Raw genomic sequence first — 26,797 nt, forward strand, 5'->3', positions numbered from 1 at the left:
ATTATTCTTAAGGACCACTATTATTTACTGATTATCCGCTACTATACAACTGTACATATGGTGCATGGCATCTGGGCATTAACCCATTTCCGCTACTGCTATTGTGTCTCTTTGATTGAGATATTATTTTTGAAGAAGAACTCCTTGGTTGCTTGCCTTGGGTTCATTATTTGCTAACTGTAGTTGGCATTGGTTTGTTTGATGCAAATTTTGAATTTCGTAGATAGATAAAAAAATAAAAATAAAAAATAAAAAATAAATGCCTTGGTATCAGAGCAGGTACTCATATGTGGGCCTACACCTAAACTATCTACTTGTAGAGCCACAAAAAATGGCCTACACCTAAAACTATCCACTTGTAGAGCCACAAAAGGGGAGAATCGGATTGGTATTGGTCGCGCGCGGGCTGCCCCAGCTCCCAACTCATCTGGAGAATGAATTGGGCCCCTGTGTTGATGATCTACTAGTTGATTCAAGATCTGGGTGATTCACCCCATTTTACTAGTCCCGAAATCGGTCGGGAATCCGAAATGACGGCACAGGCCTACACCTAAACTGCCTACTCCTAAATTATCCACTTGTAGAGCCACAAAAGAGGGTCTACACGTGAAGGGGAGTGTTAAGGAATAGTCCCACATAGATTAGTGAGTACAAAGATCTTGAGTTTATTAGTTGGTAAAGAGGTTTCTTAAGGTTGGCTAGTTATTTCTTAAGGTCCTGGTCGACAAGACGGGAAGATCTCTCCTCACTGGAGATCTGGAGTTCCAAATCCACACACAGTACCACAGAGGGAAACTCGAGTGCTCCATCACGCAGCAGTGGGCAAAAAAAAACCATGGGTATGCTATTTCTTCACCAAAGCCCCACCTCCGACCTGGGATGAAAAAATTCCGCCTCTCGCTCCTACAAATCTTACAAAAACAGCCCCTAGCAACCACCATCACCGCCTTGTGGCAAGAAAAAGACGACTCTCCACCCCCCATCATCTCCCTCCAAAAAAAAACACACCTCAACCGCCGCTCATACTCCCTCTCCCTTCACAAAACCAAGAACCAAGCCCCACACTTCCGCCTCTACCCACACCACAAATTAGCCACCATGAGAGTCATGCCTCCCTGATACTTCCGAACCAAGCCCTAATCGAAGAACTAAGCGTTTGCCCACGTCAAAAGTAATTTCAGTCCACCCCAACTATAACTCAACCGAGTAGATTGGAGCCTAGATCTGGAGCAAAGTCGATGCTCTCAAGCTACAGGCCATCACCCGCATTCAGGGGAGAACATGGCTCATTGTTTTCGGATCAAAAGAAGATCGAAGTGCACTGCAAAGTATCCGGAGCGAAATGAACTCTCCAGTTCTGCACATGGAAAACTGGGCTCCCGGCCTCACAACCACTGACCACTGGGTGACTGCTCGAGGCATCCCTGCTCCGATGTCACCATACCCTGGAAAGTCTGGCGAACATCTTCGGCAAGCTCGCTTGGACAAAAGACCAACCGATCAACCTCCTCTGGGAAAGATTCTTCCTCAAACCTAAATCTCCAGTAAGTGGATCTCATCTAATTCAGCTTATTTCCGGAGGTTTTTCTGCCTGGATCATTCTGGAGTTCGAGGAGATGGTTGTTCTCCCCTCATGATTCTTGACTAGCAAGAACATGCACTAAGTCAAACTCAGTCTAGCTCAACTCTGGAGAATGCTAAGTCAATCCGAGACCAAGCCAACACTAAGTTAAGGAAGGAGCGAGTCCCCCCCCCCCCCCCTTGTCCTTTCTCTGCCAAGCCCACAAATTACTCCACCTCACATAAACCAATCATCCACTAACTTGACTAGTCAATCCCCTCGACTGACACGCCTTCCCTTACCTCGTGCAAAACATCATCCATATGCCCGCCATCAGGCCTACCGCCGACTCCTGCCCAAGCCCCGAAAATTATCCACCCTCATATTCCACCCCTTGAGATTTTCTCTACCCTTTCCTACCTTGAGCCTAGCGCCCAACAGCTCATCCCACCCATCCCCTCGCTAACACCAATCGGAAAAACCAGATACTCACCCCTCCGTCTGTCCAACCAGTCCAAAAAATCACTTTTCTATCCCCCCCACCCTCCACTGTCACCCATCAGCAACCTAATCCCAAGGGATCCTAACTCCCTCGTTTTTCCCACAACTCCCTTGGAAAGCGAAATTTTTGTGCCAACCAATACCTTTCCCTCCAAGTACAACAAGTCCACTCTCCAAGAATCATCTATCCCTATCAACCCCCAAAAATACATCCCAAAAATCAAATCCTCAAAAAAAGCCAACGTCAACTCAACCCCGCTTCGAAAATGTCCCTTATTTCGAAGGCTCCTATTATGATAGAATGGACTAGACCTCCTCCTGGACACTTTAAATTAAATTTTGATGGAAGTGCTTTCGGTTGTCCGGGCCCAGCCGGATTTGGTGGAGTAATTCACGATGATCAAGCAAATCTTCTCTACACTTATGCGGGTCCAATTGGAGTATCAGACTCTACTTGTGCGGAATTACATGGCTTGCTCAACGGGCTGAAACTCTTCAAACAAAAAAAGGACGGTGCTCTCTTGATTGAAGGGGATTCTCAAGTTATTATAAATTGGTGCTCCAAGCCTTCAAAACCTCCTTGGCGTCATTGGAAGATTTATGATGAAATCTGTAATTTAACTTCTGATTTATTATGTACTTGGAAACATGTACCAAGATCTGCTAATCATTTAGCCGATGTTCAAGCTAAAAAAGGCGTTACCCTCCAACATCTTGTTGTGGAGGAAATGTCTTTTTCGTTTTTTAGTTTGTATTTTATCTCTTTTGAATGCATTTACAACTCTTCTCAAAAAAAAAAACTCAACCCCGCTAACAACCCCCAATCCATCAAATCCCCCACCCATCCCTCTCGATCTATATCTACTAGAACCTTCTTTTCAGTCCCCCTAAAAAACACTTCTAAACTTGAGATCTTCAGAAAACCCACATCATCAAATCCTATGTCTTTTCAACCTCCCTGCCACACCTCTAAGTCGTCGTCCTTAAACTGTGAACCCTATAAATGATAGCCTATCTGATATGTCCCGAGAACTCTCAACCCCATCCCCAGAAAATCCAAAGCTTATAAAATGGCACAACACCCCTCCAAACAACCAATTATCTCCCTACCACACGCCATACCTACCATCCTCTGTCCAACCCCCTTGGCTTCAATGAATCCCACTTTCAACAAACCTCTAGTGACCTCCGATGTGGAGTCCTCCAACAGATCATCCATCACTCCCTTTCCCCTCACCTACTCCCGCAGAACGTCCAAAAAAACACCCTCCCGCTCAATTTTACTCACTTACTCTATAAGAAAGAAGAAAAATTAAGGAAAAGGACCTTGCCTCGGAACAATCCTGCACAACTCAGAACCTCCCCTCCCCTCCTAGACCCCAATGGCTAGATAGGTTCCCTATAATCTCTCGCAGGGAGTGGCTTGAAAATATGAAACATCATCACCTAGTCCATGCGGACAAATTCTCTCCACATGACATGGGAGTTCTTCAGATACTATCATGGCCTCTTTTGCTATTCGAAAGAAAATATTCTCACCATCACTCCGATGCACCAAGGTCACTCTCGTCCCTGAACTTCTACTCTGAAATCATTTAAATTTTGATCTTTCAAATCTTCTAAAGAATGAAACCATTCACTGGAAACAATAGGCCAGATTCCGTTGGCTGACCGATGGGGATGGAAATTCCAAATTCTTCCATTCCGTTGCCTCAGCCCGTAGGAGAGCCAATCGTATCTCCTCTCTTCGCAATGAAGACGAAGAGATCACGGATAGCATCTCCATTGCTAATGTTCTTGTGAAGTTTTTTTCAGATCTTTATACAAAGTCATTCAACCATCCTATTCTTCATCAGCTCGAGTTTAAGCGTATCTCAACCTTAGAAGCTGAATTATTGGAGCGTCCTTTCTCTCCAGAGAAAATTGATGCAGCTGTTCTTGGCCTGCCAAAGGACCAAGCCCCCGGCCCAGACAGGTTCAATGGTGAATTTTATCACAAATTTTGGGGGACAATCAGGACTGATGTCCATGCCTTTGTCAATAGCTTCCATCAAGTTGGCATCAACCACAAATCCATCAGGGTTTCCTTCATTGCCCTAATCCCAAAAAAGCCAACTCAGCCCTCCCCCAAGATTTTGACCTATCAGTCTTACCACCAGCGCATACAAAATCTTAGGCCGAATTCTTTCCAATCACCTAAGAACCATCCTCCGTGTTATTAACCCATGTCAAAGTGCCTTTATTCGAGGCTACAATATCCAGGACTCAGCAATGGCAGCCCACGAATTACTTCTCTTTCAAAAAATCAAGTCAACCAAGAGTTGTTCTCAAACTTGATTTCGAAAAAGCCTTTGACTGGGTTAACTGGAAGCGGATTGACCACGTTTTTGGTGAAATGGGTTTCGGCACCCAGTGGAGATTCTGGATAAGAAACTGCATTTTATTTTGTTCTTGTCAACGGTAGGCCATGTGGATACTTCAATGCAACTAGGGGAATCAGGCAGGGAGACCCGTTGTCACCTTTCATCTTCACCCTTGATGGCAAACATTTGTAGGCCATGGTTCGACTAGCCAAAAGATCGGGATGGCTCAGCCCCATATCCCTTGATCCTGCTCAGGACATCACCCTCCTACAATATGCGGATGACACCATCTTCTTCTGTGAAGGCTCTTTGAAACAAATCCATCACATTAAAGCCTTGCTCAATCTATTTGAAATCTCCTCCGATCAGAAAGTCAGTTGGTCAAAGTCATCTATTACTGGTTTTAATATTGAACCCCACCTATTGAATTCCATGGCCAGCTACCTTGGATGTAAAACTGAGATGACTCCATGCACGTATTTGGGCCTTCCCCTGACCCCTAGATTACCCTCCAGGTGCCCCTGGCACCCTGTTATTGAGCGCCTGGAGAGTCACTTGGCTTCATAGAGAGGAAAATTCCTCTCTAAAGTTGGTAAGTTGGTTCTCATAAAATCTTGTCTTCATGGAATCTCTGGTTACTTTCTGTCTATGTTTTGGTGCCCTGCCTCTATTAGAGATAGAATTGAGCTCATCAAAAGAAGATTTTTGTGGGGAGGTCCAAATGGTGAAAAAAAGTATCAATTGGTAAAATGGGAAGAGGTCTGCAAACCAAAATTCCTTGGTGGACTGGGTATCCGAGATACTGCCACTACAAATTTGGTTCTTCTCCAAAAATGGATCTAGAAATTCAATCTTTTCCCTGATCTAATTTGGAGAACTTTAGTAGCTGCCAAAGCCAACAAACATTTGGGTTGGTGGACTGAAGGGGGAAGGCACTACTGTTTGTCCCTGCCTGAGGGGGGAAAATATAGTCTTGCTACTCCCAAACTTCAAGAAAGATATTAATTGCTACGTTGCAATGGGACCTCCACAAAATTTTGGTCCGATTGATGGACTGGCCAATCCAGCCTCAACATTAGCTATGAGTCTATCTCAATCCTGGTAAGAAATATTGATGCCTCTATCTTAGATCTTTGATCAGAAACAGAGGGCTGGAATTTGAACCTTAGAAAAGATCTCTCGGATTTTGAAGCCATTATGGCATCTAATCTCCTCTCGAGCATCTCCACAGCCAAACCTAGAATTAACCCTAATACATTGATCTGGACACCTTATACAAAAGGTACTTTCTCAACTGCTTCAGCCTACAATTTCCTCAGTAACCCCATTTCAAATCAATCTAATCACCCTTCAGCCTCCACCTGGAACCTCCTAGTCCCACCTCGCACAAAAAAATAAATTTGGAGCGACTACAGAAATAAAACCTCACCTCAAACTCTTTAATTCGATGAGGAAACTCCGTCCTGGATCCCTATTGTCCTTTTTGCCAAAATGCCCCAAAAACAGCCAATCACATACTTTCTCTATTGTGATTCTCCAAGAGACGAAATATCAAAAGATGATAGATGCCATTCCCAGGGAGTTGTGGGCATGTCCTTCAATTAAGTGGGCGGTTTTCCATGCCATTGGTCACTCTGGTGGCATTCTTGTCGCCTGGGATTCTACTATTTTGGATGCCCTCAATGTTACTGAGGGTGTTTCCTCTCTAGGAATCTAGTTCTGAGATCACTCCTCAAGCAATATACGGTGTGTTAGTGGAATTTATGGCCCGACAAGATATCATGAGAGAAGATCTTTCTGGGATGAGCTTGTAAAGTTTTATCAGCCGTGGAATCTCCCCTAGCTATTTGCAGGAGATTTTAACGCTATCCAATTCTGCAACGAGAAGAAGCATCCGTCAAACTGTATATCTGCCTCAATGTTGGGGTTTTCAAATTTCATTGGCGGGTGTAGTCTTGACGAGATATCTCTCTCCGGGAAAAGTTATACCTGGTCTAATGGCCAGCAACAATCTATCCTCTCAAAATTGGACCGATTTTTGCCCCAGCCAGATTGGCTACAACTTTTCGGTAACGTCTCTGGTAGGGTGCTTAATAAGATGGGTTCTGACCATTGGTCTATCATGCTCTCTACCTCCTGTGATAAATGGGGGCCTACCCCATTCCGTTTTGAAACTCATGGCTCTCTAAACAAAGTTTTGAATCTCTTATTAATGGTTGGTGGGGAGAAGGTCCGAGCTTTGGCAAAAGGGAGTGGACTTTTCCTCTAGAATTGCGATTTTTAAAGGAAAAACTTAAGGAATGGGCCTCAAGTCGTCGTGCCTCTTCAGTTTCCGCGAAGACTTCTCTCCTCTCTCAGATTGCTGATATGGACCAGGTGGAGGAACAAAGGTACTTATCCCCTGCTGAGTTCTCTTCCCGAAATTCTCTGAATTCTGATTTAAATAAAATTTTGCATCAAGAGAGGACTCGATGGAAGCAAAGAGCAAGATTTAAATGGCTGAAGGAAGGTGATGTATATACTAAATTTTTCCATGTTGTCGCATCGGCAAGAAGGAGGTCCAACAGAATTACCTCACTATGTATTAATAATGAGGTAACATCATGTCGGACCTCGATAACTAATGTGTTGATTCAGTTTTTCACAGATCTATATTCGAAGGAATGTTCAAATAGGCCAAAAGTTTAACACATCAATTTCTCCCGTCTCTCCCCAATGGCCGCCTCCCTATTAGATTTTCCCTTCTCTGCTGCTGAAATCGAGCATGTCGTATTAGAAATCGAAAGTGATAGGGCCCCGGGCCCAGATGGGGTTAATGGGGATTTTTATAAAAAAATTCTGGCCACGCCTCAAAGAGGATATTTCTACTATGCTACATGGGTTTTTTTAAGAATGGTATCACCTTTCACAGCATTGGGGCATCTTTTATCACTTTGGTTCCGAAGAAGGCCTTTGTTGAAAAGCCAGAAGACTTCCGGCCTATCAGCCTGGTAACTAGTACATACAAAATCATTGCAAGAATTCTGGCCCATCGACTAAAAGCACTTCTCCCAATTGTCATCCACTGCGGACCATGCGTTTTTCTCAAGGGGAGAGAAATTCTTGATTCCACAATGGCAGCCCATGAAATCATTGATCGCTTTAGTCATAGCAAAGATCCAAGAATTGCCCTCAAACTTGATTTGGAAAAGGTTTTTGATCAAGTAAATTGGATTCTTCTAGATGAGCTTAAGGAGAAAATGGGTTTCGGTGCAAAATGGAGATTCTGGATTAAGAGTTGTGTGAGTTCGTCTTCCTACTATCTCATCCTTAATGGCTCTATATGCGGATATTTCAAAGGAACAAGGGGGATCAGACAGGGAGACCCGCTCTGTCCTGGTCCTGTGGAGGAGTTATCTCCTCATCTCCTTCGCAGGGCCACTTGGAGTCTCCGACTCCACAACAGCAGAACTCTCTGGATTGCTGAACAAAATTAAAGAATTTATTAGCCGACTCACGGGCCCCCTCTGCATCGAAGAGGACACAAAGACTGTCATTGACTAGAGTGCAAAATCTATCAGACCTCCATGGCATCATTGGGATAAGTATTCAGAAATCTGTAATTTAATTTCTTCTTTAAATTTTAATTGGAAGGACATTCCTCGCTCTACCAATCATTTGGCAGACAATCAAGCTAAGACGGGTATTTCACTCCAACACCTTATTGTGGAGGAAGGTCCTCCTAGCTAGGTTTGTTTGTACTCTTCACTTTATTTAATAGTTTATACACCTCCATTTGTACTCTCTTAATAAAATTCAGCATCATTTAAAAAAAAATAGTTTTTACACCTCATTACAAAAAAAAAAAAAAAAATAGCAACAGAATAGTATATCCACCTTAACTTAGCTAATTCCTCTTCAAGATTTCTAGCACGTTCGACAACTTGCTCATGAGCCTTTTTTGTTGCTTCCTAAAAAATTATCAACAACAGAATCAAAATCAATTATAGCATCAAGTTGGCATATTCAGAAAAAAAGTTGACCTCTGCATACTTACATGAGAATCCTCGAACAAAAGCATAAGATCCTTCTTCCCATCCTCTTCATAAATGATGAAAAGTAAGTAAAAAATAATAGAGGTAAAAAGGACAATAAGTTTAGATTTTCCACAAAAGAAAGCAAGAAAACCTCGCAAAGCAATACCAGAGATAGGTTTGGCAGACCGCATTTTAAGTTCTTCTTCATACAATCTTTTATACATTGCTACCTACTCAAGATAACAAGAAATTATTTAGCAGGTCCACAGGACGTTGAGCACCTCAAAGAAAAATTTTCTTTCTGAAGCAGACTTACAGAATTGTGAAGTGCTTCCACCATGCGTACTTGTTCCTCTGACCTCTGTAAAACAGCTGCGACTTTCTGTGTGGCTTCGTCATTATGCTTCCGAAGTTCATCTTCAAACTTCTCCTAAAAGCGCATAGTGCATCATCAAAAGCAGCTTAAGGAATCAAACCAGTGTTGACTTATTTGTACCTCTATATTGAAATAAACACACCATGCTAGAGCCTCAATTTTAAACCAAATGCAATCGATTAAACTCACTAGCTGAACCTACCCTTAATTCTGCATCTCTCTGGTCTCCCTGGTCAGAAAGACTGCGAACAAGGCTTCGCAGCTGGACATTCTGTTCAACTAGCCCATTTATATCTTTATATGTTAACTGTTTCAATAAGTAAAATCCAACTATAAGATCAAGGGTTTTGCTGACCTCCGGCACAAGATGAACATATAAAACAAAATAGAATAATTATTTTTTGAATGATTACATCAAGTAAGCATTCAGAAGAATTTACTTACAAGTTGCTCTGAAATTATCTTCTCCACATCAGAATCACCATCTATCTCCAGAGCATCACTAGTAAGACAATCTTCAGCACCAACTACGCTTGCACCTCCACAGCGAATTTGTATATCTTGACATTCTTTAAGTAGAAGTGTCACCTGCACACCCAATTAGCATATAATGTAAAGAACTAGTAAGCTGTAATATCAAATGGAGATTATCCCATAGAATACCATATCACTATCAAGTTCTTAATTGTAAGCAGTGTTTTTTTTTTTTTTTTTGATTTTTGAGAAAGTGATGAATTCATTTAACCAGAAACAAAAACAAGAATAGGCAGGCATCCCCCTTACAAGTTCTTAATTGTAAGCAGTGTAGAATTGTATGATTGAAGGATTAAAGGAAGAAAGATGGAGAGGAAGAGAAGTGAAGAACTGCCTTGAGAGATCGCAGTCTCAAAAGCTGCATTATTACTCAGTAAGTGATTTAACATACAATGAACAAAATACCAATCACCACTACAAGACTTGTCAGCTGATAATAGGCTGGAATAAGAGGGAAATTACAGACTATACCCTTCTAAGACATAATGTAAACTAAGAGGGATATCATAACATAAATACATAAGTTTGAAATGACTAATTATACCCTTAACTTTCTACCAACCAGTAACACCTTTCCCCAATATTAGAATAGGATAAAATACATAGTAGGAACTAGACAGATAATGAAAACATGGAATGGGAATAACAGTATAATTCATAATATCTGGTATAAAGCGAGCCCTCAGTGGTTAGCTTAGAATGTTAGGCTGGTGGGGTAGTATTAATCTGGGATTCTAATTTGGCTCTTGCCTCGGACTGTGCTCCTGGACCTGACAGATTCAATGGTGAATTTTTCAAGCTTTGTTGGCCCATCATCACGATATATCGAAGATGGTTCATTCTTTCTTCTCTCATGGTTTATCTTATATAAGTATGGGAGCCTCATTCATTGCTTTAATCCCCAAAAAGTAATCCTGCGAGCATCCAAGGTATTGCAGGCTGATCAGTCTTTCATTCAACCCCTACAAAATCACTGCAAGGATCCTTGCCAATCGCCTTAAAGTAGCCATGCCGATCTTCGTTCACCGTTGCCAATCAACTTTTATTCGAGGAAGAAACTTCTAACTCAGTCAGGGCCTCTCATGAAATGATGGTCCATCTCAGCCGACTGAGAAGGCCATGCTTTGCTCTAAAGCTTGACCTGGAAAAAGCTTTTGATCGAGTCTACTGGTCTCATATTGGGGTTCTCCTGCACAAAATGGGTTTCAGGCCCAAATGGCGGTACTGGATTCACATTAGCATCTCATATGCGAGCTACTCAACTCTGCTCAATGGCACCACTTATAGAAGCATTTGGCAGGGGGACCCGCTTTCTCACTTACTCTTCAATATTGTGGTGGAATACCTTGCTCGGTTAGTTTGGGCCGCTAAATCGGCTGGATGGCTCCCACCGATCTCCTCTCAGGCTGACCTTGACATCCCACTATTACAATTTGCGGATGACACCATTTTGTTTGGCATTGGCAAAATTGAAGAGGCGTAGCACATTAAATCCTTTCTTGGTCTTTTTGAGTTGACATCGGGTCAGAAAGTCAGTTGGAGCAAAACATCTTTATTTGGGTTCAACATTCAGGAAAGCACCGTTCATAGCATGGCTGATCTTCTCGGATGTCAAATTGGAGCTCTCCCCACCTCATTTGGGGCTCCCTCTTTTCATCAGCAAACCACTCAAGCAACTTTGGAACCCAATAATTGAAAAGCTGGAGTAGTGATTGGCTACATGGTGAGGCCGTTTCCTATCTTCTGCTGGGAGGCTTAACCCTCCTCCGGGCTGCTATTGATGGAATCCCTATTTTCTTCATGTCATTTCTCCGTTGCTCAATGGAAATCTGCAATCAAATTGATTGTTCCGTAGAAAAATCTTTTGGCATGGTTCAAGTGATGGCTTCATCGACCACCTAGTTGATGGGGTGGACGTCTGTCAACCCAAAGTTTTTGGGAGACTTAGTTTGCGCCTAACTAGAGATATGAACTCGGCCAGCCTCCTAAAGTGGTTTTGGCGTTTCAATGTCCACCCCAATGCAATTTGGAGACATATGGTGGCCAAGAATAGCAGCCTTGAGGGAAGATGGTGGATTAGAGGGGAGGAACCAGCAGCACCTTTTGCCTCTTTGGCCCTCTCTCTACCCGTTGACCATGTCATTTCATGCTGAGAAAAACTATTTTGCAGGCAATGGCGAAACTATTCGGTTTTGGACTAACCCCTGGTGCAACAGTTTGGAATTGAGCAAATCATACACTCCTCTCCTCCCCATTTGTTCCTCCCAGAATGCCATGGTTGCTGATTGTTGGACCTCTCCGGGGTGCTGGAATTTCTTTTTCCGACGGGGCCTTTCGGATTCAGAGTCTATAATTGCCTCCCAGCTCTTATTAGACTTGCAAGAAATTGATATTCAACTTACTACTCTGAACAAGCTCATCTGCGTACCCGACAGCAATGGAATTTTCTGTCTCATCTGCCTACTTGCTCATCACAAGCAAGCTCGAGCCCCAGCCTCCTCATATCAGCTCTATTGCCTGGAAGACTTTGGTCCATCCAACGATCCAATTCTTCTTATGGAGTGCCCTTCACGGAAAGATACTCACGTCTGATAATCTTAGGCAAAGAGGTATTGTCACCCCTTGCAAGCTCTGCCCCCTATGCTCTCAAGTAGAAGAAACCATCCAGCACCTGCTGCTTCATTGTTATTTCTCATAGCAAATCTGGACCCGGATCCTCCATCGAATTGGCATAACATTCTGTATGCCTCAACAACTATTGGAAGTTGGCCTATTTCTCCAGCACCTCCCCATGCCCAAGTTGGGTTGTATGATTGCGTCGGCTTGCCTTGGGTATATCCCCTAGCTGATTTGGTAGGAGAGGAATAATAGGCGATTCAATTCCAAGCTCCTCTCAATTGAGGTGATCACGGAACTGATAGTGGGTCAAATCTCGGTATGGCTTCACACCAAGACTGATTTCAGCACGTTTAGTGGTTCCTCTCTGCGAACCAACTGGCGATGCATATCGTAAATGTCTGAAAGCCAGCAGCCTCCTGCCTACATTCCATGGTCCCCCCTCCCCAAAGTGTTTTCAAACTAAATTTTGATGGTAGCGCTCGGGTAGCCCGGGGCTTGCTGGTTTTGGAGGGGTTATCAGGGATGCTTCGGGTCGTATTCTTTTCTCCTATGCTGGACCGATGGGAGTTTCAGATTCCACTGCTGCAGAGCTCCGAGCCTTATATCACGGTTTAGCCACCTTCAAAAATCATCTTCACGGCCCCCTAATTGCTGAAGGAGATTCCAGCATTATCATTCACTAGCGTTCTGCTATTTCTACCCCTCCTTGGAGACACTGGCCTCTTTATCATCGTGTTTTAGACATTGTTGTCAACCTTTCTTTTACTTGGTCACACGTTCCCCATTCCGCCAATTCTTTGGCTGACAGGCATGCTAAACATGGGACCTGCCTCCCCGCAATGGTTGTCACGGAAGGCCCCCTTTCTATGTAATTTTTCTCGGTTAATACATTATCACTTTTATCAAAAATAAAATAAAAAATTCCATGTGCAGCATTTCTAAGATCACAAATAAATGGCTTCATTTGGTGGGCAGTCTCTCATTATGGCCCACTCCCTACTTAGGTCAGGTATGATTTTAACATGGTTCGATTCCCATCTGAACAACTCAGTAGCACAAGCAGACTAAACTCAGCAATTTTAATGCAGATGATTCCCTGGTTGATGTCCTATTATCTGGTGGGTTATAGACCTGATCAGATGATAGAATCCATATATGGAACAAGTTAGGTCGTTCTAGCCTCTCAAGAGTGATTAAATCAGTTTCATACTAGTATTCTTGCGAGACCTGCATCGGATCATTGCCAAATTTTATTTGCAAAAAGATCCATTCATGGGGTCCATCTCCATTTAGATTTGATGTTCAGTGGATCAAAGAAAAATCTTTCATACAGTTGTTGGAACAGTGGTGGTCTAAATGTGCTGCTTCCGCTTCAGCTTCTATGAAACTTTCACGAAAGTTAAAATCCCTGAAAAGCAAAATAAAAGAACTGACCAGATCTACCAAAAACAGTCGTTACCCAAGGAGTGTATTGGAAGCAAAGAGCCAGGTTTAAACAGTTAAAATAAAGTGATGCCAAGACCATATTTTTCATGCAATAGCATCGCCTCACATACGATCTAATGCTCTCACTCATTATCTATTGCCAGAATCCAGACCACTAATCTGGAGATGATTACCCGTGCATATATTAACTTCTTCAAAATCTGTTTAAGGATGATAGTTTGGACAGACCATTTGGCTGACTATGTCTCTGCTCTGTTCTGAATTTCCCAGATTGTTTAACATCGTAAGTGTGAAATGATGAAATAAAGAACATTGAAAGGAGAAAGGAAGGTGATAAAAAGGGGAGAGGTCGCTGCTGTAAAAGAAAGCAAAGGGATAGCTCTCAATAGGGATCAGAACTCGATCAACAACCCTTCTTATTTACTTAGTGAAACATGTGTACAATGATAAATATACCCTCATAAACTTAAACTACATATAACTCCCACTCTACACCTCCAAATTACATGAAAATTGGACCACAGGGATACTTAAGCATAAGTGAATAAGATAGCACCCTCACTAGAAAATAAATATCATTTAAAATGGCCAAAGTGCCCCTTATACTGTTTTCTAACAGTAAGAGACAACAATATCTCTGTTCAGCAATCAGTGATGAAGAATTCATTTCCTGCAAGTTGTTGCTTCAACATTTAGAGCTCTTTTAGATTCAGAAATTTCAGAACTGAACAGACCTCGCCAACTCCTTTTTTTTTTTTTAAATGACGCTGATTTTTATTAGGCAAACTCCTTGACACTCTTTTTTATTCAGGGTCATGTGTCAGATCTTTCAATTTTGAGTTTGGAGGCCATGAATCTCTTTACTGCAGCTTCTTTTTATTTGTTTTTAGCTGGAACTTCAAATGACAGCAGCAGTACAAAGGTCTCTTAAGTTTGGAAGCTCAAGGCCTCTCCTAAAGTAATTTATTTGTTTTGGTTTGAAGCTCATAGTAAAAATTTTAACACCTGACATTGTTAACAGTCTTATGTACTTTTCGTGGAGTCATGGAAGAATGTGGAAGAATCAGCAAACCACATCAGGTTGCATTGCCCTTCTAGTCAGAATGTTTCAAGTTTCATATGTAGCAAGAAGTTTGATGTCCCTGTATGCTTCTCTTTCTCAATAGCAGACTTCACGTCATAGTTTTGTACAGCTCATTTTCTAAAAAAGGGACAAATTTTCTGGCAAATTTGAGAAAGAAAGGAATTCAATATCTTTCATGAGAAGTCAGCATTTGGTTGGAAATGTAATTGAGAAAGTGTTTCATTCTATCCTTCATGGATTTTCACTTTTGGGCTTTTTGCTTCTTATCAAAGATCAGTAGTCAAAAAAAATTGGACTAATTTAGCAGCTTTTCACAGTTGTTATCTGACCACTTTGGCTTATGTGCGAACCTCCTCCAACTGGACACTAAATTAAATTTTGATGGAAGCTGTCTAAGTAATCCTGATCCAAAAGAAATTAAGAAGGTCATTAAGGATCACAGTGCAATAAAATTATTTCTCTCAGGTCCTATTGGAAGGAAGAATGCAATTACAGCTGAGATTAGTGCTCTTTTACAAGGTGTCAGGTTCTATGTTCTGCAATTTACAGCTCCACTAATAGTTGAGGGAGACTCTTCTACCACTACATCTTAGATTTCAGGACCTTCAATCCCTGCTTGGCATCATAGGTTGTTATGCTGAAATTATTCATATATTGGCAGGCTTTGATGTCACATGGAATCATATTTTAAGATCAATTAATTTTCTAGCTGATGGTTAACAAAGTACGGTGTTTCAAGATCTTGTATTGCTGTTAGGACCCAGTTCCCCTTGGGACATGAGACCTTTCTTGTTGTAACTTGCCCTCAACAATGAAATTTCACCATTTTCAAAAAACAGCATTATCTTCTCCTATGCTAGGCCTGTGGACATTACAGATTCTACCACTACGGAGGTAAATGCTCTTTATCTTGGGTTGAAGATTTTCAAAGACGGACTTCAAGGGAAACTACTGATTGAGGGAGACTCTAAATTGGTCATAAGTGTTATCGTATTTTGGAGGACACTTCTTCTATTGATACTCCTATGGAGGTAAATGTCAAATACAGGAAAGATGAAGGGGACCTTCTAGATGACCCTACTCTCTATCGACGCCTGGTTGGGAGTCTCATCTACTTGACCACTACTCACCATGATATCTCCTATGTCGTTCATCAGGTCAATCAGTTTATGTCCTCTCCTCGTCATCTCCATATTGCTACTGTTCGACGCATCATCAGCTATCTTCGAGGTTCTCCTCCCCATGGGTTATTTTTTCCTACAGGCTCCTCTCTTCAACTTATTGCTTATAGTGATGTTGATTGGGTTGGGTGTCCGGATACACGTCGATCTACTACGGGTTGGTGTATGTTTTCAGGTGATGCATTAATTTATTGGAGATGTAAGAAACAAGATCATGTTTCTAAATCCTTTACTGAGGCTTGAGTATCGTGCCATGTCTACTGCTTGTTCTTAGATTGTATGGCTACGTGGTCTTCTTGCGGAGCTTGAGTTCCCTCAGACTACTTCTACCCCTTTTCATGCTGACAACACTAGTGCTATTCGGATTGCCACCAACCCTGTTTTCTATGAACGTACCAAGTACATTGAGTTTGATTATCATTCTATCCGAGATACCTTGGATAGTCGGGTGATATCTCTTCCTTACATTTCTTCGGATCTCCAAGTGGCCGATGTCTTCACCAAAACAATGACTCGGCAGCGGCATCAATTTTTGGTTAACAAATTGTTGTTGGTTGACTTACCAGCATCAATTTGAGGGAGGATGTTATCGTATATTATTGTAATTTTTGTATCATGAAAGGGCATTATTGTAATTTATGTATCTTATAACTTAAACTATGTATTGGGAAGAAATAAACGGATCGAAACACAGAAAATCAATCTCTTGATAAATCTTGGTTCGGAGAAATCCATTGAAAATAAGCTGGAACTTTAATTAAGCCTCTCCCCTTAGCGGCATTGGCCAATTACTTCTTCTATTGCAGATATTGTATCTTTCATTTATTGTACTTGGAATCACACTCCTAGGTCAGCCAATTTTGTACCTAATAGGCTAGCTAAATTTGGATCCTCCCAACAATCTCTCATTGTTTGGGACTGTTCCCCCTCCTTGTAATCTTACTCGTTTGAGCCTTTTAATATAACTCAACACTATTTCAAAAAAAAGGCAAACAATAAAATTTCCTTGGTATGTTCCACATTATTTTTTGGAAAAATGACACAATTTAATTCAAAAAGAGAAGAGAACAAAAGGGCAAATGCCCTAAGGGAATAGAATCCTCAACAAAAACACAAGGCTTTTTCAACCCCCAACTTTGCTTAACCATTAGCTCAATGATTAGCTGATCTAAATATAGGTCATCAAGGAACATCAATCACTTTGAATATGTGCAAAATCTCAACATAACAATGCCTATGTCTTCAAGCAGGGGTGACAAACCGAGAAAACCAAAAGAGAATCTTGAATGAATCTCCTCCAAAATTAGAGTTGTAAACTTCTGAACATGGAATTTGACACTATGCAAAAGGGCAGCAATCTCTGTTGAAAAACCATCACTTCTGCCAATAAGCCATGAATAACCAATTTAGTCACACCATCTTGAACTTGAAGAACTACTCCAATTCCTACAGGCTCAGGGTTACCAGCAGAGCTTCCATCAAAATTCAATTAATAATAATCACTTGGAGGGCACTCCCATGCGGCTATTTTGGAAGGGAAGGACTTGTAAAATAAGCTAAGTCAGCCCAATTATGTTAGACAACAGATCTCGGATTAAGTAAAGAATAGACCAAAAATGGAAGTCCTCAATAGAATAGAATCAGCCATCATCTCAATGATGCTTCCAATAGAAAGACGAACCCCCCAAAGGTTGAAGACTTCTCCTTTCCACAATCCCCAAAAAATACCAGGACCTAAAATGTGCCAAAAAGAACACCCATCTTAGAAAAATGGGCAGCAAAAAACTGATGAAATCCAAAGTTGAGAGAGAAAAACAGATAAGAAATCCCAAACTTCCTGCATATAAAACTCCAAATGCAAGCTGAGCGGGCAATGTAAAAGAACAGGATTGGAAGATTCCTCCACCTCACTGTACAACTAACACAAACTAGCAATAACAATCTGACCACTGGTTGTAAACTTATCATAGGTTAATATTTTTCCACGACAGCAGACCACATAAAAGGGATAACCTTATAAAGCACTTTACATTTCCAAACTGTTAAATTGGGTCCAATGCCCTATTCCCAAAATGACTAGCCAATATAGGAAACCTCTTTACCAAGTACTAAACTCGAGATCTTTGTACTCACTAATCTATGTGGGACTATTCCTTAACACTCCCCCTCACGTGTAGACCCTCTTTTGTAGCTCTACAAGTGGATAATTTAAGAGTAGGCAGTTTAGGTGTAGGCCCTCTTTTGTGGCTCTACAAGTGGATAGTTTTAGGTGTAGGCCTTTTTTTGTGGCTCTACAAGTAGATAGTTTAGGTGTAGGCCCACATATGAATACCTGCTCTGATACCATGTCAAACGCCTAGCCAATGCTCCCCAACAGACCGACCTCTACCTCTAATATTACCACCATGAAATTGACCGTCGGGCTTACCAATAGAAGATTGAAGGTTAAGAGCAGCTGCTTCTAAGAGGGCTCCACCTGACTCATTCTTATTTACAGTTGCACCTTCAGCTCGAATAACTCTGTTAAAAGTTTGCTCAAGAGTGGTCACATCCTCATTAACCAACAATTGGGCTCTAATAGCATCATACTCATGCCCCAAACCATCCAAAAACCGGGCTACTTGAATCTGATTTTCTTTCTTACGGATGTCTTCAACATTCATAGTAAAAGAATGAAATGTACTAATTTCCTGAAGTACTCCCCTCATCTCAGTGAAATAATTTGTTACTGATCTACCTCCACGCTTCATATTAAAGAACTTCACATATAACTCATAGATCCTTGATAAATTACTTTCATGAGACAAAATGAAAGCCAATGTAGTCCACATTGCCTTAGCAGTATTGCAACTCAAAATTTGATCACTAAATCTGGATTCCATACTATTGACCAACCAGGTCATTACTAAATTATCTTCTGCCACCCAATCTTCAGTAACAGGTACCGGGGGATCATCATTTATATATTTTGCCATTCTTCTGGCCCTCAAATACATCAAAACTAATCTAGACCAGTTTACATAATTCGATCCATTCAACCAAATCGTAGTTATCTGAATAGACTGAGAGAATTTCACATCTGAGCTCTCAGCAGTCCTTTGGACAGCACTAATCTATTTGGGACTATACAATGTGGGACTAATAAACTCAAGATCTTTGTACTCACTAGTCTATGTGGGACTATTCCTTAACACAAACAATAGAAACCTTTGGATAATGAGAAGTTATTGAAGATCCAGCAATATACTTATAAAAAGAAGCAGATGTGAAGGAACCTGAATGCTCCAATCTCTGTACAACAATATCAATACGTTAGCCTTTGATAAAAACAGGTTCCAAAAGCTGTAGAAGCCGTTGGAAAGTGCCCTAAAAAAATTAAAACACTAACTGGAAAAGCAGTCCCATCCATTGAGCTCTGAGTAGTTATATTCTTCACAAACTACATTGAAAAGCCATGGAAATTCATAACTAAGAGGTGTTCTTTTCAACAAAAAAAAAAAAAAAAAAAAAAAAAAACATCAAACCAGAATTTAATCAAAGAACCACTCAAAGCATGACATCTAATCCCTTTGGAAAGCCTCAAGATGCCGACAAATCCCTTTCCACAAATAAGAAATGGAAATTAAACACAATGAAATTGGTAACCAATAAGGATCATCATACAAATATTTAGAAGAGATTACTGTCCCCCAAAGAGTATCTTTTTCCATTATAAATCACCTTAACCACTTTGATAAGAAAGACTGACTGATCCAATTGATTTCCCTTATACCAAGACCCCCATCTGCCTCAAGTTCTAACAGACTGTGTCCCATTTGCCTAAAGAATATTTAAATTTTTTATCGACACCCCACCGCAAGAACCTCTGTTAAAGTTTTTCTACGCAAGCCACAACACTTAAAGAGCAATGGATAAGAAATAAGGAAAAAAATGGGAATACCAGATAGGACAGATTTGATGAGACTTGTATGGCCTGCAAAAAGAAAGAAAGCTCCCTTGCCAAAAAGAAAGTTGTTATTCTAACCACCCAATTAACATATTCTATAAACGCTTGAAGGCCTATCTGTAAATAAAGGAAGACCAAGATAAGCCGCTGGCAAATCAATTTTGCTACAGCCAAGAAGGGAAGCATAGTCTCAAAGATCCTCCTCTGCCATACTGATCCAAAAACTTCTGATTTTCTCCAATTTACTTTCAGTCCCAAGGCTGCTGGCTCTTTTTAGCTAGGTATTGTACTCTTTACTCTTTTAATAGCTCATACATCTTCATTAAAAAAAACAAAAAAGTATCCCAAGGCTGCTGAATGGATATGTAATAGAGATTTTATATTAAGAACATGATTCCTAGAACCATCACAGAAACAGAGGACCTAATCAGCAAATTGTAGCAATGGCATAGTTATGTGGTTGGGTCACCTGAAGATAAACCTGAAATCCAGTCAGCACTCACGACAATAAAGAGAAATTTTAGCCAAACCCTGACCCACAATAATTAAAGAGGGGAGATAGAGGATCCCCTTTACAAACTCCTGTAGTTCCTTTAAAATAACATTTTACTGTTCGTTCAAAAGCATGGAATGGTAAACAAATGACCGAAAGCTGAAAATCCAAACACGCCACCTTTGAAGAAATTCCATCTTACCCATAGTAGAATCCAAAATTTTCCAATTGACCCAATCAAAAGCTTTCTCCATAACTAGTTTAATAGCTACGCCTCTTTTTTTTTCTTTTATAGTCATCTATTAGCTCATGCACTATCAAAGAAGGATCTAAAATCAGACGCCTTTTGATTAAAGGGCTTTGGGTTTCACTTATGATAGACAGAAGAACTTTGGCAATTTTAGCAATCAACTTATAATGGCTTGCAATGAGACTGATTGGCCTATAGTCAGCTGGTGTGTCACCTTTGATGAATGGACTTTGGGTTCACTTATGACAGATTTCGCAAGTCTTAATGAAAGATTTTAGCAATCACCTTATAATGGCTCTCAATGAGACTGGTTGGCCTATAGTCAGCTGGTGTATTGGCTCCTAAATGCTTTGGAATCAGATCTATTAGAGAGCAACCCTCACTATTAGAAGTAATCCCATTTTCATAGAAAACCTCAAAACATGGACAGCACATCAGATCTAATAAAACTATTAACTTTCTTTATAAAATTCAACTCCTAGAGCCTTATCATTAGAACAGAGCTTCAAACCAGCTTCTATTTCATCCAAGCTAAATGGTTGAATCAGAAATGCTGCCTGACTACTTGAAAGAGTGGAAAGTACTATCATTATTGAATGCTACTAAAATCAGAAAACGGTATGTTCCACATTATTTACTACTATAAAACAAAGATGATTTCAGGTTCCCAATCCCAGTCATATTCATACATCGGAAAAGAAAACAATAAATAAATCTTACTATTTTACCTGCTTTTCGAGATCAGCTACCTCTTTCTGGGCAATATCATAATCTCGTTCGTGCCTCCTCAAGTCAGCCTGAAAAAAAAAAAGATCAGGAAACATAGTACTATTGATTATAAAACAAAGGGAACTTAAACAAGAATAGAAACAAACAAACCACAACAACAATAATAGTAATAACAAATTTCAAAGACTTTGTATCAACTCAATCAATATGGTAAGAGGCAAAGCAAAAGGGAAGGAAGCCCCCTCAGATCTTAAACCCACATAAGTAGTTCATAGAAAAACAGCTAGACAGAAAGTTCAAACATCAACAATAATTAGTGATTGCAAAAAGCCATCAATGACTTTATTGCAAACAATATCTAGTTGATATTCTCATAATGGTACAACATTTATTCAGTCTAAATGGTCAGGCCTTCACAATCATGTCCAAGCAGGGCCACCTGCCACATTCAAGCAGCTAGATCTTTTTTTTTTAATAGCAAGATGTTTGATTAATAAAAAAACTGTTACAAGAGACCAACATGACTATCCATGATATTTTGTTTAATGAAAAGTTTTGGAAAGCCAAAGTAAATAAGGTCAATTTTTCTGGGTAAGGAGAGATGGGTGAGGTGCAAGGAAAGACTAGCAAGAATCGATGCAGAGAGGTGAGAGGCAGGCAGGAAAGAGTGGGAATCCAATTGGTCAGACTTGTCTATATACTCGATTCGGAGTGCATAATCAATTTGAGAACAGCCATCAAGTTTGTTCGCATCAAGATCTACTTTTTTCAACATGGAATTGTCTGTGGTTATATTGACATTGTGGGTGGAGAAAAACCTTTTGACCTGAAGATTAAAGAAAGGTAGGAGCTGTGAAGAAGATTTGTTCGACTACTGACAAAAATTTTGTCGTCTGTCATCTCCATGTTTACCTCCTAGTTAAAAGATGATTAGCAAAAGTTTATCAACGATCTATTTGTTTCGGGAGTTTTAAATTTCAATTCCTGATAGAGCCGTGGACTGCATCACATATTTGCCCAATAGTAGAGAAGCATAACGCAGATTTTTGGTGGGAATAATTTCTGATCTCAGTACAGAAACTGCACTACATAGCAGGAAGTTTTGCACAACTTCCTTTACCACACAGCTTAAACACATCAGTAATAACAGCGAAAGATGAATAATGAAGGAGAGGACCTTGAAGCTTGACAGATTGTTGGATTGCCGTACTCAAAATGAATGGAATTTCACCAAATTGGAAAATTATATTGTTTCGAATTGGAGTATTAATGGTCTATTCCATTTATCTCTGTTTTTTTTATGAAATGTGATTTTATTAAAGAGGGCAAAGAGGAGGAGCTAACTCCTAACAATAAGAGATTGCAAGGAGGCACCTTGTTTGGTTGAAGCATCGACCACAGAATTTACTGATCTCAGAATGAGAGACCAAAAACAATCAAAAAGATTGACAATATCCAAAATTTCAAAAACGGCATCTCAATGGCACCACGGAAGCATAGAGACATTCTCACACCAACCGATCACCACCTTGGAGTCTCCCTCGATCAGGATGGGCCGGGAGCAATGGTCTCGAAAAACACAGACCTCATTAAGAAGGCTTTGAAGCTCGGCCATCGTGGAGTCCACAATACCGAGAGGGCCGGAGAAAGAGACGATCTGGTTCCCAAGGGAATCATGAATCACGCCGCCGAAACCCTTAAGCCAGAGTTACCAAAAGAAGAACCGTCAAAATTCAACTTAAGGACACTAGCAAGAGGCAGGGTCCACTCACAAATAACAGGGGGCTTCGAAGAAGTGTGAAGTTGGGCAAGACACCTCCAATTATCTCTGTTAGAGCTGAATGTTGGGTTGATTGAAGTGCATACAAGGTGGCTCGGGATCATATCTTGAATCTAAAAGACCAAATCCGTGGAGGCCTTTTTTTAAGCATTGTGTCTCGGGTTCCTGACTAAGGCACAATCACACGTTTATGAAATGAAATTTTTGGAATCCAATTTATTAATGGAAAAGGGAGGTTGTTACAAATCTGGCTGAAGTGATAGAAGTGCTGGAAGTGGACAATGAAACACTGTCTATGAAAAGGATGGACAGGCTCAAGTCAAAATTAAGCTGCGAAATTTGTTCCCGAGTTCGGTATGTCATAAGGAGCAATGTGGTAAAAAATACAATGGAAGCTAACCAGGGTTTCCAGTAAAATAGAGCTTGTTGGTGTTGGAGAAGACAAGCCCAAATTGTTCCAAACAGATGGTTGAATCCATAGTTGGAAGGGGTTCATACTATTCCAACAATCTTGGGAGAACATCAGACTGGAGATTCGATTCTAAATGCTAACAGTAATATCATCATTAATGGAGATGAGAATTTGAGTCCTGCTTTTCCCAGAGTACCTGAAAGGGGGAATTCATCAATTTTGGGTGCATTTTTTGCAATTACAGGATTCTCAAGTTACTGAACAGATGGCTATTAATGGTAGGGACTATCAGGAGAACGTTTGGATAGGGCAAATCAATGACAATTGGAAAAGAAAAGGTTAATGCTTCAATGGATTATGTGGGGCCACAAACTGAATATTCCAATTCTTTGTAGAAAGTCTAAAAAAGGGTTACATCATTCTGAGCCCACTTGCAAAGATGCTGTGACCATTCCGAATGAGGACTGATTTCAATGATAAACACAAACCAATTGGTTTGGCCATCAAGCATTCGATTAAGTGGTTAATCACACCTCCACATCAGCAATGTGCCCCAAACTTCTGTGAGACACTCTTTGCCAAGCCTGTGTTGGTGCTTTAACCATAGTTTACCATAAGTAGGACCCTGATGCAAGTCTCAAACACCATGTCTTCCGGTCATACTAGCTAAAAACATTTCAATAGCATGCCCATCCTGAAGTTGAAGCCTTTGAAACTAACCAACTCCTTCAATCTTTGGATAACCACTAAATAATTGAACTTGAAAATGACTAAATAATTTAGAAATGGAGCAGTCTGGGCCACCTTCCTTAGCATAACTTTATTGTATGTCTATATGCTGTGATGTTCTAGCTAAGCCTCCTTGCTCCTTGTCATGGAAAATCCACGCACCACTAAAGATCATTTATCCCTTAAACAGTGTTCCACATAAAGCAAGATCACTCTAAACAACACCCCCTTAGCCATCAAACACCATTAGACGAACGCTACAACAAGGTTAAATCAATGCACCAAAAATCACAGTATCACATGGCCCATGGTGGAGATTCACGGCAACGCCATATCAACCCAGATATCTTCCCTTTTAATCTCCCTTGGGCTTTGTAAATTGATCTTTTGAGCTTTTGTCTTAATAAAAATCAGCATCATTTAAAAAAAAAATCCCCCTTGGGCTTTATCATGCCTATATAATTCTAGGCTATTGTATCTTTTTTCCCATTTTTGTATAATATTACTCTTTGTGCCTTTCTACATGTTATTTTCTTTGTATTTTATATATAGACACCGAAAAACACATCCCTCTCTTCAAAAAAACAAAAAGGTGTTTACACATACCACCCTAGAATGTGCCAAATTATACTCATGGTTCAGAGCCAAACTTCCTTATCCTTTCATAACTATAATCATGATGTAACTCATAAGGCAAAGTCATCACGTCTCATCTAATGTGTGGACCTGTGACCCTATCAGTTCATTTTCGGAACCATTTAAATAAGTCTTACTGGTCAAGCTTCCGCACATTATAAATGGCTTTAACAGTATGATTCCTAATAACCATTCTTAATGTCGTAATACACCTTAAAATTAGTCCAATGTGGATCTTATTAAATAGATCTCACATACGGCATATAGGGCCACATTAAAAACTTGGCCAACCATTTAATATAAAGCGTGTTACATAAGTTCGTCAGATGCACAACCACCCAAAGGCCCAACATTACAATAGCAGGGTCAATGCTCCAATATTGGCCAACTTTTTCAATTTTGGCTGTACTAGGAGGATCAGAAGTCAAGAGATACATCCTCATTGAATGCATTAGCATGATATTTTATTTTAGTTTATCATTTGGTTCCGCTTCAGCTATAAAGGATATATAAAAAAAGAAAAGCTGGTAAAAGCTCTCCAAAAGGACCAGGATAGAACAAAGAGAAAAAGCCGAAACTCCATGAGAACAAAATAAAACAGCCGCTAAGTCTACTAATGAACGTCTAACAACAAGATGTTGTAGGGAGACTCACATCTTGCCAAATCATCAACTAAATTACTGATACTACATTTTTTTTTATAAAATGATGTAAAAAATTTTATAAAGGAGGGAGAGAAATATACAAACCTAACAAAGTGGGTCTTCCTCCACAACAAGGTGTTGAAGGGAAACGCCCTGTTTAGCTTGAGAATCTGCCAAGTGATTGGCAGACCTAGGGATGTGGGTCCAAGTACAATTCAAAGTAAATGTCCCAATGCCGCCGGGGAGGATTGTTTACCTTTGCGCACCACTCAACAACAATCTTGGAGTTGCCTTCGATAAGGAGGGGACCCACAAGATGGCCCTGGAAGACCTGAAGCCCATTGAATAATCCGGAGAGTCATACAGTGGTGGAGTCAAAGATTCCTAAAGGGGCGGCAAAGGCGTAAAGGAGATGGCTGTTTTCGTCATGGCCTACTCCAAAACCAGCAGGACCACGACAGCCAAAAGCGCTACCGTCGAAGTTCATCTTGTAGTGGCTCGCAGGTGCAAGAGTCCATATCGCAATTGTTGGAGAACAAGTAGGATACACCATCTCAACAATCAATCGTCAGTTCCCTCTGAGATTAGTGCCACTGAGGGAACTGAATTCCTTCCGAGTCAAGAGTCAGGTTGTTACTTGACCAACAATTTTATCTACCAGAACTTCAATTGTGGAAGATTTAAATTTGAATTTCCGGCTATTCCTTTCCTACCATAAGGCCCAAAGAATATATAGCTCACACAGCTAGATATGAGCAATTTTCCAATTTTGGGGAGTCTAGCACTTGTAATTGATAGGATAGTGGATGGCAAATTTTGGGAGATACAATACTGAAGTCCAATTTTATTAAGGAGGCTAACACAAACTGCATGGGCGAAGTGGTAGTGGAGAAGGACATGGGTGGCTGTTTCGGGAGTATTTAGGCAAAAGGGGCAAGAGGGGTCCTGGACAGAAGCGTCACACCTAATGAGAGAATCAGAGGTGAGAATTTTATCTCTACAAGCACACCAAATAAAAAAATTTCACACGAGGTGAGGCAAGTAAGGTCTAGGCAATGGCCGTAGGGTGGCGAGGTTGAGGGGAGTTGGGGTGGTAAAATTAGAGGTGAGAATTTTTATCCCAGAGGCTCAGCTATTATAACATATTTTAGCCCTCTCGGTGTTGCGGACACTACTGCTGAGCTCCCGGGCCTTCTTCACGACCTCCGCATTTTTCAGGCTCGCTTCAGAGGTCCGCTTACTGTGGAAGTAGCCTCCAAAGTTGTCATCGAATGGTGCTCCACCACCTCCTTCCCTTCGTAGAGTCACTGGCAGCTTTATCTTGATATTATGGAAATTGTATCCTCTATTACTTATACTTAGATCAACCAACACAGCTGCTGATTTGTGTGCTAAATTGGGTCCCTCCCTTCAATCTCTTGTTGTAAGGGGAGGTCTTCCTTGATGTATTTTCTTGCTTTGCTTTGAAACAAAATCATCTTGTTTCAAAAACAAATG

At 40.7% G+C, this 26,797-nt stretch overlaps 1 protein-coding gene across 3 annotated transcripts in view; it reads right to left on the reverse strand.

Annotated features, from left to right (window-relative positions):
* Positions 1-26,797, reverse strand: part of LOC137952516 (nuclear-pore anchor) — an 80,743-nt gene that overhangs the window by 28,582 nt on the left and 25,364 nt on the right. For all 3 annotated transcript variants that reach the window (XR_011112296.1, XM_068799590.1, XM_068799589.1), the window contains exons 14-20: positions 21,099-21,167; positions 9,262-9,405; positions 9,020-9,124; positions 8,758-8,871; positions 8,608-8,671; positions 8,462-8,505; positions 8,302-8,375 (exon numbers count right to left, since the gene is read on the reverse strand). Coding sequence is in view for 2 of the 3 variants with exons in the window: in XM_068799590.1 (XP_068655691.1) it covers positions 8,302-8,375; positions 8,462-8,505; positions 8,608-8,671; positions 8,758-8,871; positions 9,020-9,124; positions 9,262-9,405; positions 21,099-21,167 (614 nt within the window). In the remaining variant the exon portion in view is untranslated. The remainder of the gene's footprint in view (positions 1-8,301; positions 8,376-8,461; positions 8,506-8,607; positions 8,672-8,757; positions 8,872-9,019; positions 9,125-9,261; positions 9,406-21,098; positions 21,168-26,797) is intronic.

Source organism: Aristolochia californica, unplaced genomic scaffold (assembly GCF_029961685.1).
Source record: "Aristolochia californica isolate CCGP_79_NKW_82.1479 unplaced genomic scaffold, dmAriCali1.0.hap1 SCAF_16, whole genome shotgun sequence".
NCBI lineage: Eukaryota > Viridiplantae > Streptophyta > Magnoliopsida > Piperales > Aristolochiaceae > Aristolochia > Aristolochia californica.